The sequence below is a fragment of the Alnus glutinosa genome, chromosome 12, assembly GCF_958979055.1.
Source record: "Alnus glutinosa chromosome 12, dhAlnGlut1.1, whole genome shotgun sequence".
NCBI classification, from domain to species: Eukaryota; Viridiplantae; Streptophyta; class Magnoliopsida; order Fagales; family Betulaceae; genus Alnus; species Alnus glutinosa.
In genome coordinates, this window is record NC_084897.1 from 23,375,074 (window position 1) to 23,391,961 (window position 16,888).

At 32.5% G+C, this 16,888-nt stretch overlaps 1 protein-coding gene across 4 annotated transcripts; it reads right to left on the reverse strand.

Annotated features, from left to right (window-relative positions):
• Positions 1 to 343: 343 nt before the first annotated feature.
• Positions 344 to 6,621, reverse strand: LOC133852069 (uncharacterized). 4 transcript variants are annotated; one of them, XM_062288742.1, is made up of 11 exons: positions 6,484 to 6,621; positions 5,244 to 5,315; positions 4,244 to 4,314; positions 2,646 to 2,724; positions 2,492 to 2,566; positions 2,227 to 2,341; positions 2,081 to 2,138; positions 1,927 to 1,998; positions 1,252 to 1,363; positions 1,026 to 1,149; positions 344 to 869 (listed from the first exon to the last, which is right to left on the reverse strand). In XM_062288742.1, the coding sequence occupies exons 1-11, from the start codon at positions 6,484 to 6,486 to the stop codon at positions 814 to 816; spliced, it is 837 nt and encodes a 278-aa protein (XP_062144726.1). In that variant the 5' UTR covers positions 6,487 to 6,621; the 3' UTR covers positions 344 to 813. The 4 variants fall into 4 exon arrangements, with proteins under 4 accessions (XP_062144726.1, XP_062144725.1, XP_062144724.1 ...); XM_062288741.1 differs by having other exon boundaries at positions 1,237 to 1,363; XM_062288740.1 differs by having other exon boundaries at positions 1,233 to 1,363; positions 6,484 to 6,620.
• Between the last annotated feature and the right edge of the window lie 10,267 nt (positions 6,622 to 16,888).

The following is a 16,888-nucleotide window of genomic DNA, read 5'->3' on the forward strand; positions in this document are numbered from 1 at the left end:
AAAACATTTAAAGAAATGGCCAGCAATATACTCAACTAAAAAGTAACAATGATCGTGACTTGGGAGTGGCTGATAATTCTATGCTCTGCCAATTTCGATGGATGGAAAACGTGTGCGATTCTACTACTCAGTACAAAGATGTTTGCAAGCCAAAGACAACGATCAGTGGAACCCAAAGTCTCTATCATAAAGCATGGGGTTAAGAGGAGCTACGTCTCTAAGGCAGGTCCCATTCCAATATAAAATTATAATCAAGGGAATGGGCTGATGGAAAAGATTAGGACACAACATAACAAATCAAAAGCCACATATATTACTGTTTTTTCCAAGTTGGTCAGCTGACTCAGCTAGTAAAAGTTTCAAGATGTACCAATTTTAGAGCACACCAAATAGCTAAATGGGGCCACTTTTCACCGTGTGTTTGGAAGCATTTCCCCCCTCATCCCCAGTGATTCTCTCCTTAGTTTTCCCTTTCCCATGTATTGCTCAGAAAAAAAAGAAAAAAAGGAAAAAAAAAAAGCCACATATCGTTGTTGCATAGCAGGTCATAGTTTAAGTATAGTACAGGTGGGTAAGAACTAAGCTTACATCGGATGCAACCACAATGTAACATTGATCTACTGGACATTGTTAATGAATAAAATGAAAAAGTAATTTTGTTGCTGCAGTGGGAGAAGAAAGATTTAACCTTGTTGAAAGATGCCTGCAACAAGAGCAAGTTTCTGGTCTTGGTCTTTGTATACTACACCATTTGGAGAAGAAAGATTTAACCTTGTTGAAGACACAGAATTTACATTTTAGCGTTATTGATTTTCACAGCAACGGGCTCTGAACAGTATGGACAATTCCCAAAAAGGACGTTGAATGACCTGTAGTGAAGTATGCACAGAAATCATGAATCAAGCAATAATGAGAACAAAGGAGAAATCAACACAAAAGGACTCCTCTTTTAGTATCTGAGAGCTAAAGCTATATTAATGCTGAACCAAATGGAAAAACACAAGGGCACTAAAAACTCAACGTACTGCCTTGTTGTGGTAATTGAACGTAACCAGTCCCCAAGACAAACACTATGGAAAGCCTTACTGCAAGTGGAATTGTCACAAGTATAGTCAGTTCCGCTTCCACTCTTAGCTCCCAGCTCATCATCTACAATAGAATTGCAAAAGTGAATGATGTATGAACGAATACATAATAAGGCAGAAAATCTAAGAAAATGTATATAGCAATACCAACAGGAAGACATTGTGCATAACAAATTCCACATTCAACTTGCTGGTTATTCGTCTGTCCATCAGTGGGCCTTGGCAGTTGAGTCTCCAGAAGACATGTAAGATTTTCCAAGTATGGTTTGTCCTTTGCCCTATACAGATGATCAGAGTACACAAATAAAACATATCACTCGTTAATGTTTGTTGATCAAGAAAACAGTTTACAGAAAAATAAAGGAAAAGTATGCGCTAATTCAAAAAACTTTGGCAATACATGCTGGCAAGATACAAGCAATAGGTAACTACTGCAAGATAAAATATGGCAAAACAGGATAGCAAGATAAAATTGACCCTTTTTCATTTTCTAAGAAAGAAAAAAAAAATCAAAATATTACATCATTAATATGAACCTTTTCGTTGTTCAATTTTTTTATTTTTTATTTTTTTGGGAGGGGGGGAGCAGGTTGTATATCACCATTCACCTTTGAAGCTGAGTCTGATATATCAATAGGAAAACCCTACAGGTACTGAGCCATAATAGATTGTTGCAAATAAAAGCAAAGGAATATTATAGATTCTAAGTAAGCAAGCCTGCACATCCAAAAATGCCTTTCCTTTCATAACTACATGAATGTTGATTTTTTTGCTACCTTTATATGCCAAATATCATATTCAAAATGCTGATTAAGATCCATAGAAGCAATCGAGGGTATACCATTTTCTGCTATTTCTCTGCCATAGCTTTCTCAATGAATCCACAAATGGACCTGAACCCATAAAACGACACCTAACACAACTTATTCAATACTGAATGAAAAGCTAAAACTAGCAGCAGCTGTGCCAGTAAATAATATTGGATAACATCTCACTCCGGTAAAGATCTAGGATTGTTGGCATTTATAGACAACACAATGAAGCAATCGTTTCCTGAAAAACATATACCATAAAGTTAAATACCAGCAAACAGAAAAGATAAATGCTTTGTCAACACATGCATGATCAATCAATGGCTCACGTATTTTGATTTGGCGATGGGACATTGAACGAGAAGGCTGTTTAGGGTCAACAACGCAGAGAGATTTGTCAATATCATCCAAAATAGACCAAAATTCCTGAAGCTTCTCCAGATGCTGTGTACAAAATATTGTGGTTGCATCCTTTAGTGAATGTAAGAACTCTTGAGCAGATCAAAAGAAAGAGATATACCATGTCCTAAGGCAGTAACTACTAGCAAATAATGGAAAAGATTCTGACTTCTTAAAAAAGCCTGCAACAAATACCTTTCGAAACTGCTGCACCACATCCTTTAATCTTGAGTTTATTGACCATTGTAAGTCAAAAATATATGGTAAATCCTGAGGAAGGAAGCTCAAAAAATAATTAAAGCCTATAATGTAAAAACTTCAATTACCAAAGAGATTAAAGAAGACCAACCGCTGATACAGATGGTGGACTTTTGGGATAGGCTATATCCAATTGAATTTCCATAAAGTGCAGTCTGCCCTTCTCATCTCTGCCAATTAAATGTAGAAAAAGGCTCAGTCCACTACATGAATAAGAAATATGAACAATTGAAGTAATTGAGGAAACCATGACATGTAATAACAAACATATACATTCACAACTAGTCAAGATAGCAGGCTATTCAAGCAACATCAGAGGAACGCTTAATAAACTTCACAGTCACAATAAACCAAAGATTAGGGAAATAACAAGCTACTATCTTGAGTTTTAGGTTAGTACCAAATCTCTCTTTAAGCTTTTTAATTTTTGTAATTAAATCCATAGGTTTTGCTGAAATTTCAAATAGATCATTCCCGTTCATTTTTCCATCAGACGTCCTATGAAAATCCAATTATATTCTCAAAGGGAAAAAAGAAAAATAAAAATAAAAATAAAAATAAAAAAAAACCCAAAAAAAGAAGAAGTAAATAAAAAAAGGTCATGTTCCTCCATTTTGAGGACGGGGCCACTAGATTTTTCTTTTTTACTTTTCTTTTTGCATTTTTTTCAAGTAATTTTTTTTCCTTTGGGATATAATTGTGATTTCACATGGCTTCATTAAGAATTTGATCAACATATGGACAAAATGATTTATTTGAAATTCGGTAAAAAAACTTATAGAGCTAATTGCAAAAATTAGAAACCCAATAAGAAAGGTTATACCGCAAAAAGTGTTAGATGTTTGGGTGGACTCATCTCAAGCTAAAATCTTATGAAATTTAATCTAGATCTTCCATCTTCCCCCAAAACATCCACATGCTTATCACTGTATTTCACTCTGGAGTTGAATATGCTACATAGAAAGGTAAGAGAGAAGAAACAGAAATGTTTCACACGCTACCAGTGTATATCTGGGTGATGAACATTTTTAATGTCCTTGCTAGTAAAAGATTATAAAGGGATGGAAGGTCAGAGACGATGAAGCAGCATAGATCTGTGGAAGGGGAACAGCTGGTTTCTGGAAGAAGAAAAGCAAGTTTTAAAACGCTGAAGAGTAACCCTAGCGACGGTATCCAACACTTGCCTACAGAAAAAGCATGCATGCTTAAACTACTTAGCAGTCACCTGATTTCTGGTCCATAAATGCATATACTTTTTAGTTTTTTATACTTCACAAGCCAACTTTGAACATTTGAAAAGTAACAAGCTCTGAAGATATTCAAGTTATGTTTTACAGCTTTAAGATTCTAACGCAATCATGTTTTACAATTTTTTTTTTTCCTATCTTAATAACAGACATTAAAATGTCTTCTAAATCTGTTAGGCCGTTGCTTATTAGGATTCATAGTACCAAATGTCTTTCGCCAATGAAAATACACCGTCAACAAATAAAATCGCAAATTAAACTTAAGGTACCTGAGAATTTCTAATTGCTGCTGTAAACGCAAACTACATACGAATTGGGGAGAGAGAAGAGGGGGGATATAAGCATGTGAACATAAAAGAGAAGGCAAAAGAAAACCTTGACCCTTCTTTCCGAAGGGAAAATAATTTTAACTGGATTAATAATGCAAGCAAGAACATCTTACAAGATGCGAAAGCTAAGAAATGTCAGATCTTCACCCAATCTCACCAGATGCTCCCATCCAACCTCTTCTATCTGTACATGCAATGATCAGAACAAAGACCCTAAAAGACATGTCTTTACTCACAATAATAGACTCAATGCACTCTACTATGATTGTTGAAGTACTCAAGGTTCCAGATTTCTACTACATACTATGGAGAATACAAGTTCATAATTGAACATTGTTTTATTAATTGATGCTGGTATGGAATAAGAAAAATACATGTGTCGCATTACTAAACATCCTGACTGCTCCATTTCATAAGATGATTCGGGTTCTGATCATTCCTGGACGTTGTTAGTTTTAAGGGGAAATAAAATCACAAGAAATATCTTTTGTAGGAAAATGGCTGTTGATGAAACAGAAGATAAGAGCCGAACTAACGTATATGGGCCTATGGCTGTCCTCTTCCCCATAAACCAACACAGCTCTGGACAAAAAAGGCAGATTCCTTTTAGGAATCTAGACTTTGGGTTCATCTTTTAATTACTCTTTTAACATTCATATATGATTAGTGGGAGTTTTTGGGGACTTAATTTCTTCTTGGATTGTGAAGAAAGTTCATCAAGATGAACCCCTATATTTCATAATAGACTTAAGGGATGGCATTGAACCAAAACAATACAATATAACACAATAGAATCCATAAAAGAAATTCATTTTTCCCATGATAGAGGATCTTAGGATGAAACAATGACAATTACGTCATAATTTCCTTTTTTTACTTTTCAACGTATACCTAGACTAGATGATTAATATAAGTACATTCTATGATCATGGAAACATGGTAGCCAAAGTAAGAAAATAGGCACAGGAAGATAATGAGCAAAATTTCATAATGCTAGACTAGATGGAAGTGCTGTTACGCCAGAATGTGATACTTCAGTCTTGATTAGTAAATAAAACTGAATACACAAAAGAATGAATGGCAGTAGTAATAGCCTATGATGGATTAAGTCACCTCAGAGTACACTGTGCGGTAAAATATAGACGATTTCGCCAGCTCTCTGCATCTAGTCTGTTCAGTTTGTTCCTGTGAATAAATATTTCTTTAAAAACAAAGTACAAACCCTTAAATAATGCATGTCTTGTGCATGTGATAATCCGCTGCCCTACTTTCTCTCTTCCATGTTGCACTTTCAAAACTCTCTGTCAGCCAATTTCTTACGAAACATAAAGCCATCAGTCTTACATCTTCAAGTCAAGTTGGGCTTTTCCTTTTCCTTGAAATCCGAAATCTCAAGAACGGTGCAGTCTTAGGAGTTAGGACTTGGTTGGCATGATTTGAGATATCAACTGTGTAAATTTTCTCATTCTCTTACTATTTGAAATTTCATGCATGAATTTCGTAACTTTTTTTTTTAAAAAAAAAAAAAAACAAATGTATGATCGAGGTAGAGTAGTTATAGAATGAGAATGATTGTAATAAATTATAAGGGTGGAGCCCGTGATGCCATAACTCACGGTAGCATTGAGACTATAGATGGGGATGGGTGGCAACGATTGCAGTGAAGATGATGGCAATGGTGGCAGCAGTAGCAAATGGTATAGAAAAGTATTGCAGGGATGATGTTGGCGGCTCTACTACTAACAATGATCTGCCAGTGCAAACCATAGTAGTGAATGAGAAGAGGCAATAATAATTTTGATAGTGGAAAAGTGGATACGGTGGAAGCGATTAAGGTAATGTACTAATGGGTCCTTGCTGGTTATGGTGTTAATAATATCGGAAAAGACAGCAGTGACACTGTTGGTGAAATGCCAGTTTAGAGGCACTAGGAGTGTGAATGGTGATAATGATGGCCCAGAGTTGTCAATAATATTGGGTCATTGCCAATGGTGGAGATAAATAGTCATAGAACTTGGCAGTGGTTGCGAAAGTGGCACCGGCAGTGAGTGTGGTCGGATTGGCGAACAAAGTAATCTTTGTACATGTAATGTCAATGGCGGCAACAATTCAAATTAGAGCCATTGCAAAGTGGTTGGCATTTAGAACAAGGTGTTCCTGATTTAGCTTTCAAAAGTTTCGTTTAGAAATTTAATCAAACAGTTGGTGCGCTTGCTTTCATTCTCAAAAAACCCATGAAACAAACAAATCATAAACAGCCATAATCTAGTCTACTAAATAGCACATGGAACCGAGATACACATAGAATACACAAAACGTAGAGCTGGATATCGTAGCGATGGAGAAGATGTACCATTGGATTTGTCAAGAAAAACTCAACAAATAACTGCTGTTCCCCGATTGTCGTTGTAAGCGTCTCCGTAACGTATATGTCGCCTTCCCCCGTCCAACTCTCCGTTAGATAACCATTGGTATGCTGGTTTTACTTTTTTGACCTGGGTTACTATTTTTATTTAATAATGCTAGAATTATATTTTTATTTTAAAACTAACTCACACAATACAGAAGTGTCAATCATAATTAATCATTAAATTTTATTTTATTTTTAACTAAAATTAATTTAAAAGTTGTTAAAACTAACAAATCAACGTTATAAAATACTTATAAGACAAAAATTAAAAAAAATTAAAAAAAAAAAAGTAATTACCTTTCCACCATCAACTACCCGCCATTGTTAACATGCCCCATGAACTGACACATCGACTAAAAGAGAATATCTAACAACCAACTTTACATACTTTGCCCCCCTCCGTCAGGGAATTCCGTTAACTTGGACGGAATATTTCATTTTTTGGCATTAATTTTGGTTTAAAGACCAAAATGCCCTCCAACAATAATTACTAAAAAAATATTAAAATTAATATGTTTTAAAAAGTTGAGGGCATTTATGTCATTTTTGAATTTGAGTTAAGGTATTTAAGTCTTTTTACGAATTAAACTGATGGAAGGGGGCAAAGTATATAAAGTTGGTAGTTGGATGCTCTCTTTTGGTCGATGTGTCAGTTCATGGGGCCATGTTGACAATGGCTGGTAGTTGATTGGGAAAAAAGGTAATTAAAAAAAAAAAAAAAAAAAAAAAAAAAAAAAAATATGTAGCTTTTAACCTTACTATTTTTTATTTTTATTTTTCAGGCAACCGGATCACATTTAATTTGTGGGGTATACGTATGAGATTATTATCCAAAATAAAAATGGTCAAAGTGATTGGATTGCATAGCCTTTTTTCTTTTTCATTTTTCATTTTTATTTTTTGTAAGTTGCATAGCTTTTTATGATGGGAGTTGTGTCTAAATAATTGATAGAGGTTTTAATTTTATATTATGTCATAGGAGTTATGTACGGAAAGGGGGGAAAAAAAAAAAAAGTGTAAACAAAATATAAAAATACACGTTATATTTTGCATTTTGGATGTCATCAAAATAATTCTTTTTGTTTGATTTTGTACAAATTTCATATAACTATAAATTATAGTTACATTTGTATCCAAAAATGTCGATGAAAAAGCCAAAAAAAAAAAAGAAAAAAAAAAAAGAAGAGATTTTAGTAGAAGAGGAGGTTAGCTACATGAGATGTAATACACATATATATTTTGTACATTACGTAAGCCATACAAATTTAATGGTTGATTTAAAAAAAAAAAAAAAATGATGTACAGAATATATATATAAAAGTGATAGAAAAATATCAGTTCTCTAATTACATCCCTCTACGTATCTATTCTGCAAACGAATGGGGTAGCAAAGGCTCTTTACCTTGTTTTTTTAAAAAAAAAAATAAATTAAATTAAAAAATTGTCTCTTTCGATAATTTTTCTTGTTTATTGCATAAGTGTAATTTCATAATAATTCAGTAAAATAAAATTTAAATAAATTAAAAAAAGAAAAAGGATGAAATATCTAGAAATTATTTATTTGATCGATAACAATGTAAAGCCGATAGAGTAAATTGAAAAAATTAAAACCACAGAGAACTTGTTGATGGTAACCCAAAAACATTAAATATAATTTTTATGATATCTTCTTAAATATATATATATATATATATATATATGAAGTTTACAAATTTATAAGTGTCCAAATTAAGTCAAAATATTCCATTTATAATGTCATGACTTATAAAAAGTGTTAATCACATCTGTGTCATCACATTAAAATAATTATTAAAGATACAATTAGAGCTTCTTAAAATTATATATTAAACTAAGTTTCACATAGTAAATAATCAATTTGCCAATGTAGGACTTAGTATCCATTAACATCTTTATAATCCACCCACTTAATATGAACAATCAATTCACCAAATGTTAAACTAACATTTTAGGGTGTTACATATAATGCACTTGAAAGTTCTCAATTTCACATATACATTTGAGCATTTCATCCTCTTTTTTATTTTATATCTACTTAGTAAATAAATAAATAAAGAAAAGAAAAAGAGACCATTATGGTTCATAACTCTTTAAGCTGTCTTGGGAGTTAAAGAACTCTTTTTGGAATTCATTTATAGAGGCCATTAACTCTTTGTAATTAATTAAAGGTATGTTTGATATTGTGATTTCGTAAATAAAAAGTGCAATTTTAAACCGAATCACAGAAAATGAATCTAATTGCATTTTAAAAAAACTGCTAGCGCTATTTGAAAACGCAAGAAAATGTAGAAAATTTGCGTTTTCAAATGGCAAGTTAGGATGTGATTTTTTGAAAACTTACAATTTTAAAGGTTAAACTGTGATTTTGCCAAACGCTTAACTGTATTTTTAAATATCACGTTTTCAAATTACACATTTTAAAATCGTAAACCCAAACGAATCCAAAGAAATATTAAGGTAAATTACAGTTTACCCACTTAAACTACCACATCATTCTCAAGTTGACCTCTAAACTATAACTTGGACCTCTAAATAACTACCATAATATTCCGAGTTGCTCCCTATGTTAAAATTGGCCATCACTTGGGATGGAACATCATAGCGTGCTTCACATGTGCGTACGTATGAATTACCAAATTGCCTTTTAAAAATAACAAGCAAATAAAGGCAACCACCTCACAATCTAAACAGGTAAGGCACGGTCACTCCTTTGAACAATTGGGGTGGCTACTCAGTCACCCCCTCTGAACAGATGAGGAGTGGCTACACGATCACCTCTCTGAACAAGAGGGGGATGGCCGCGAGACTACCCCACTAAATAGATGCAGTGGCCGTGCGACCTTTCCACTAAACAGATAAAGATAGCTACATGACTGTCCGACCCCTCGGACCCCTATAAATAGATGGGGTAGCCGCATGACAGTAATTTAATTTTAATCCCAAATTAATAACGATCAATTTTGAGACATCATGAAACTCAAAACTGTGGTAATTTATGCGTACAAGTTGTAGTGAGTTATAGTTTAGACATCAAACTTGAGAATATGGTGGTACTGTAGTAGTTTGGGAATGTAAACTTGTTATGTATATAAAATATTATATATGTAGAATAGAAGATTAAAAATTCTACAGGGAACAAAAAAAATTGGAGCAGTACCAATTGATTGGTCTACACTCTACAGTTACACAGTAACACGGGCTGAAATAAACACTCCTAAACTGCCTGACAAGCAAATGCGACAACAAAAGAGAGCGTATGGACTACCCCCAACACTCAATAGGACAAGCATGGAAGCGTCCTAAGCAAACAAACAGCCAGCTCTCCTGCTCTCACCCAACAAATAAACATTAAAAATAAATAATAAATAAACCTTATCTCAAGCCCATAAATATATAATTATATACATGTCTCACGCGTGGTTCAAAAGTAATAAATTAATACTCCTGTCCGGAAATTGAAATCATGAATTAGGAATTTTGTGCATCACATGATCTTTTCTTTTGTGGCAAGTCTTGTTTAAGTAGGTTATACATGTCATGAATTGTCAAGAGTTGTTTCTTTTCTCTTATTGAGGAATGAAAACTATGCAATCAAAATCAATTGACAAGATTGCCTTCTAAAATGGCATTTCTAATACCTGCAGGTACTGCACATGCTATATATATATATATATGTGTGTGTGTTTGAATGTAAAAAAGATTCAATTCAAGGGAAATTCATGTTTTAAAAGCAGGATAATTAAAATGGTTAATTTTTGCCTTGCATAAGAGTCAAGAGACTAGCTAGAAAGGACCATGAAAACCAACATATCATGAAATGTTGTATCGCTGGTCTGATTAGTGCTAGTGGTACAGGTGGCGATAGTATTTTGGTTAATTAGCATTAAAGGTTTTAGAATAAATAATAATTTAACATAACACAATTCATCGCCTTCCATTTCAGTTATCATAAATTCCCTAAATGCTAACATATAAAGTACATCATATCCGGCACTGGCTTGATGATTAAACCATAACTAAATGTTAAGAAAACTAAACAAACTTATATATCATAGGCATGCAAGAGCAAGACATTCGTTTCACGTTAACAAACCAAGAGACAACTCATGCCCAAACATGTCAGACCCCCACTAAAGAATCAATTCTTTTACCTATTTCTTGTATCTTGAATACATGTTCACAGGCAACATCCAAAAAGAACAATAGAAATCACAGATTCCTTTAACCATAAAGGGGTGGAACGTGCATGGAAAGCTTTCTCTCTCTCTCTCTCTCTCTCTAGATCTCTCTCTCTCTCTACCTGTTATGCAGAGGATTAGCTCCTGTTGGAATGCCTCTCTTGTCTTCCAAAGTGGCATTGCAAGAAACGTTGCAAGAAGAATCAAACCCAGTGAAATTCGAAATCCCTCGAGCAACAGCAAGAAGCCCATAATTTGCAAAAATCAGCAGAACCACCAGTACAGCAAGCACACCCATGATCACGCGCGCGCGGCCAATGCTAGCTCTTGAAGCACTCGCTAATTAGTACAAATTTAACTCATCGATCGATCGACCAGACTAGAAACTAGCACATCACATACCACTAAAATGGAAGAGTATACAAAGCAGTACACAGACTTGTGAATAAGGATTGGTTATGAGAAGAGGAACCTGTGATATCTTTGGAGATTGACAGGCCTTATGGGCATCTGTAAACAAGAAGCTTTAGACACAGCATGTATGCTCTGACTTTGGGAACCCACTAACCATGAATGGCACGCCTTTGGCTGTGGAGATTATATACCTATTTCTTATGAGTTCTGAGCCTAATAACACTCACCTCAGCAGTAAGCCCCCAACGCCAACCGTATCATGCACCAATCTCTAGACCACTATTTACCTCTCTTGGAAGTTGCAAATGGCGCCCCTTATTTTATAAAAACACTTTGGAACTGCCCAGGAAAACATATAAACACTAGGAAAAAGCAGTTTTTTTTTTTTTTGAAAGATTCTGTGCTTGTAAAAACTGATCGATGAGGAAACTGCAGGCTTTACTTGTGTGTGTGTGTATATATATATATATATATATATGAAAAATGTTAGATTTACAACACCAATACAACAAGTGCACAACAATCCCTCACATGAGGGTGGGCTCCACACACTGGGGTCCACCCTCATATGAGGGGTTGTTGTACACTTGTTGTGATGGTGCAGTGCATGAATCAAATCCCTATATATATATATGCACCTACAATCTTTTAACGACTCTCTCACGACTTATTGACATGTGTCGGCATATAGTTTGAGTATGCTAAAAAAAATGTAAGTAGCTGACGTGGTTCTAATCACGTGTAAGCAAATTATAAAGAGGAATATTAGAGTTCATTCTAGTATTCTTTTGGTGTCTATCTGAAATGACATATATATATATATATATGTATATATATATATATATATATATGCACCTACAATCTTTTAACGACTCTCTCACGGCTTATTGACATGTGTCGGCATATAATTTGAGTATGCTAAAAAAAATGTAAGTAGCTGACGTGGTTCTAATCACGTGTAAGCAAATTATAAAGAGGAATATTAGAGTTCATTCTAGTATTCTTTTGGTGTCTATCTGAAATGACATAAATATATTAAAAAAATTATATTTATATACTTTTGAATGATATAGATGCAATTTTTTTAACTTTTTTTATTACATTTATATGGACACCAGAAAAACACTAGAAGGAGCTTTAGCATTCCTCAATTATAAAAGAATTGTAAGTCTTGCATACTCAAATTAAAATAATGAAGGATATTAATTAATTATATGTATTCTCGTGATCTAACAATAACAATAGGTTCCATAGTAAGGAGGAAATTAACCTCGTTGAACAGAAGTTTATGTTAAAAAGCATTGGGCGATTTTGTCTTACTTTCAAAAATAAAGATAAGTAAAACCAAAAGATCAGTGTAGCACAATATTTGTCTTCTTTTCGCTACTGCTTCAATTGATCTTCTAAAAGAGTAACGTTATATACTATATTTTTATTAAACAATTATTTTACAATATTAGTGTGGTAGTCCCAATTAATTTTTAATTTTTTTTTTAATTTAATACACCACATTTTTATCTCATAATTATTCTAAAATATCGACATGAAAGCAATAACAAACCCTTGAATTATTATTATTTTTTAACGTAGATCATTCCAAGAATTGATTGAGACTATTAGATTAACATTATCGAATAAAAGTGTGGTTATTAGTATTATTATAATTTAATAATACTAATCTAAAGGTTAAATATAATAATACTAATCTAAAGGTTAATTCAAACAATCACATTACCATTATAAGATAAAAATGTAATTTTAAGCATTATTATCACTCCTCCTAAAAACCTTTTAGCAGTTATAGTTCGGTTGAGTGAGCAACAGCAGCCAGGCAATCATTGTTGGGCTTGATTGTTTCCCATGATAGGATTTAAGCCCGAAGCCGAATTGGCCTCTATCAATTTACATGAAGTGCTGGACTTGGGCCTCATTTTGTGGGCTTTATTAGTCATCACCGACACCTTGTTTGGATAATAATGACCTATATACATTGTTGGTCACGTGAATGTCACATCTATCCAAACGACATCTTTCTTTTAACTTCATTGTTCAGATTCAGATGCAATTTTATCGACAACCAACCACAATAACAGAAGGAGATGAAATTATGGGCCCAACCACGTGCACTCTGCATCAAACAAAATGTCTCCCCTCAAGGTGTCAATGTTAGAATATTTGGATTTTGATTTGCTGTAACGGGTTAGACATACAATTTAAAATAATAGGCCTAAATATTATTAGGTTTATGCTCTGGGCCAGTTATTCTGAGATACTGTCAAGCTATTAGTAAAATAGAATACCCCAATAATATATATATATGGGAAAAATACACATATCCCCTTCAAACTACTACTCAATTGTCAATGTACCCCCAAACTACCAATTGTGTCAATATCCCTCCTCAAACTACCAAAAAATGTCAATGTCCTTCTTAATACTAACAAAAGGACAAAAATGATCCTAAATTTTTTTGAATAATAAAAAATGTCCTTACAAATTGAAAAAAAAAAAAAAAAAAAAAAAAAAAAAAAAAAAAACTAAAACAAAATATATATTAAAAATTAAAAATAATTTTTTTTTCAAAACAAAATTAAATAATTAAATAAAAAAACTAAAAAGAACAATTTTTTTTTAAAAGGAAACGAAAAAATAACTGAAAATTATAAAAATATAATTTTTTTTTAAATAAAACAAAACAAATGAAAAAGAAAAAAGAAAAACTGGTTTCTTTTTTAAATTAAAAAAAAAAAGGAAAAAGAACAATTTTTTTTAAAAAAAAAAAAAAAAAAAGAAGAAAAAACAGATTTTAAGTTTTTTTATTATTTTTTTGGTATAAATTTTTGTTATTTTATATTTTTTTTAATATTAGTTTTTGTTTTATTTTAATAATTTTATGAAGGGTATTTTTGTCATTCTAGGGACATTGACATTTTTTGGTAATTTAGGGGGGGACATTGGCACAATTGGTAGTTTGTGAGGTACATTGACAATAGGGTGGTAATTTGAGAGAATTATGTGTACTTTTCCCTACATATATGTATATATATATATATATATATATATATATATATATATATATATATATATATATATATATATATATATATATATATATATATATATATATATATATATTAGTTAAAGAATTTGGGATTGCCCCATTGACGGGATAAGCATCTTCAGCAATTTCATGTAATTTGGGCGGTATATGCCAAATGTGAAAGGTCTTACATGAGACTCATTTATTCAAATAGGTGGTCCAACAATTCAAAATTTATGTAGACAGGTGCATCTCATAATGGCTCTCTCACAAGTCACATTATACTACTCAAATTATTAGTAATTTAGGCAGCAAATTGTTGGATATCTCAATCTCCATTGACGGATACCTTAGAGATGACCAAAAAGGGCAAAGACTTATCTGCTAACAATAGTTTTGCAGCGCATCTGATTCAATAAACACACTGTGACGTTGGTGGGGAATTGGTGGGGGCAGTTGTGTGACGAGAAAAACTTGCTAAAAAATTTTTGAACAAGGGTGTGGGCTCCAATCTAGACAAGGTGAATCTTGGGCCGTCCATACGTTATCCCTATGGGCCTTTAACTTTGCCAATCAAAACTCAGTGACCGTCCCCACCATCACGCAATTACATGGGCTGTCACGTGACGGGCTTGGGTTCCATCGACTATAGTTTCTCCTTAGGCCCACGTATTAATGATTGACAAAGACTGCTCATGAGATTCTTGTGTAATCCATATCTTGTTGCTTCCTTTGTTTATTTATGTAATGATTTTTGGTCCACGAGATTGGAGTGAGCGAGAATGTTCAATAAATTCAGAAGATTTTTACTTAACTCTATTCTATTGAATTGTCGTTACTTTTGAAATTATTTTCATAAATTTTAAAGAAATTATAATTTTTAGTGTATCTCTCTTTCAATTTCATTAATTCGTTATGATTTTTTATTAAATCTTATCAAAAATCTCGAAATACATTTTTTTTTTTAAATATATATATATATATAAAATTCCAAAGATTCATGCATGAATATTTTTACAAATTTCGTTAAATCCTGACCAACGTTTAAATTCTTGCAATTTTGTTTTTTCCTTAAAAAAAAAAGGATTATTTTAAAAATTTTGAAACTCATCCATTATGATTTAAAGGAAAATCCTAATTGATGGGTACATTTTAAGATTGATATACTACAAAAAATAATTGTGAATATGAAAAAAGTTCGGGAATTAATTAAAGTTTTCCCAAAAACGTATGATGGTCTATCACCTATGGTCGATCACCTATGGTTTATTGGCATACTAGTGTCCTACGTACCTTCCCCGACCTCGGTAGGTAAGTTTTGTGCCGTAGGATCCTAATTTTGTTTTGGTACATCATCAAAGATGTATATTATGTCACGTTATTTAAAAAATATTTACTCTATAAACGTATTTTTATTATTAAATTTATAAAATTTAATTTGAACATAAAATCTAAATTTTGTTTACGTCTATAAACAATTTTTCTTTTTATCCTTGGACTGCAACATCAAATTATTGTTTATTTATTGGACGTACTGGCCTGCTTGACTCAGGCTTCAAAACATTGGCTTATACGACTTACACTTCAAGAAGCTTCTAGTATTTTTATTGATTAAGGAATTTATGTATTTAGTCAACACATCAATCAATCCCTTGAATCTCTCTACTCAATATTTGACAAAACAATCTAAAAAAACAAAAAAACTGACAAAGCAGTATCTTTTTGTTTTTTTTTTTTTTGGAGCTACAACTTTTATTATAAGGAAAAGAGATAGGTTTCATGTGATTCTCATACAATGTTGGAGATATTATAATTTTTATTAAAATTTATTTATAAATTGATGTGCCAATTCACAATTTGTAAAATAATTAAAAATATATAATTGAATAGATTTTCTTACTTAATTATCTCATCAATAAGTTTATAAAAAGCTCTGTAGTAAAAGTTGTAATACTCTTAACACTGTATCACCCTTATTACAAAGTTATTTACAAGCTTCTAATAAATAAAAAAATTATTTACAAGCTGACGTGGTAGTTCATAATTAATGAAATAAAAAGCAAAAAAAAATAGCATTTTGGCTACCAAATCACTTGACTAAACACACTTTAAAGTTTAAACTCCATACAACTAACTCAGAGCTCCCCTTTCCTTGCCCTTAACTCTCTTTGAATCTACTCCTTTGCCCTAAGAGTATATATCAAGAGGAAGATACGATGACAGCAAGATAGTAGAAACCCAATTATACGTTTTACCAACTCTCTTTTTTTTCGTGTGATTTATTGCTATCTTATTAATACTTGGAAGTGGTTGGTCTTTTAGTTTTATTTAGGTTTTTAGAGCATTCTTAGCAGCCTCGCCAAAATAACTTTTCAGTTATATATTTTGATAAAAACACACAAAATCACTCATAGCAGTCTCGTTACTATAATAAAAAAGTTTTAGTGAATGAACAGTACTCACTAACAATGGTGAGCACTATTTACTGACCAAATAATTAAAAAACTATATTAAAAAAAAAGGGGCATTTCTCTCCTCCTTTTTTTTTTTTACGCATTAGCCTCTTATGCACAAAATCATTGCCTCACTGGTATAAAAACCAATTCTTTGGATTTCTTAAAGAGTATCCCTCCCCCGGAAGGCTGGAAGCTACAATTTGTAATTTACTACATGTAGATTAAGACATAAATATTTTTTT

Coding starts and splice junctions, on each gene's coding strand:
- LOC133852069 (XM_062288740.1), bottom strand. Junction 1,150..1,232: donor TGCACAATGTCTTCCTGTTG/GTATTGCTATAT, acceptor ATTCTATTGTAG/ATGATGAGCTGGGAGCTAAG. Junction 870..1,025: donor TCAATTACCACAACAAGGCA/GTACGTTGAGTT, acceptor ACTTCACTACAG/GTCATTCAACGTCCTTTTTG.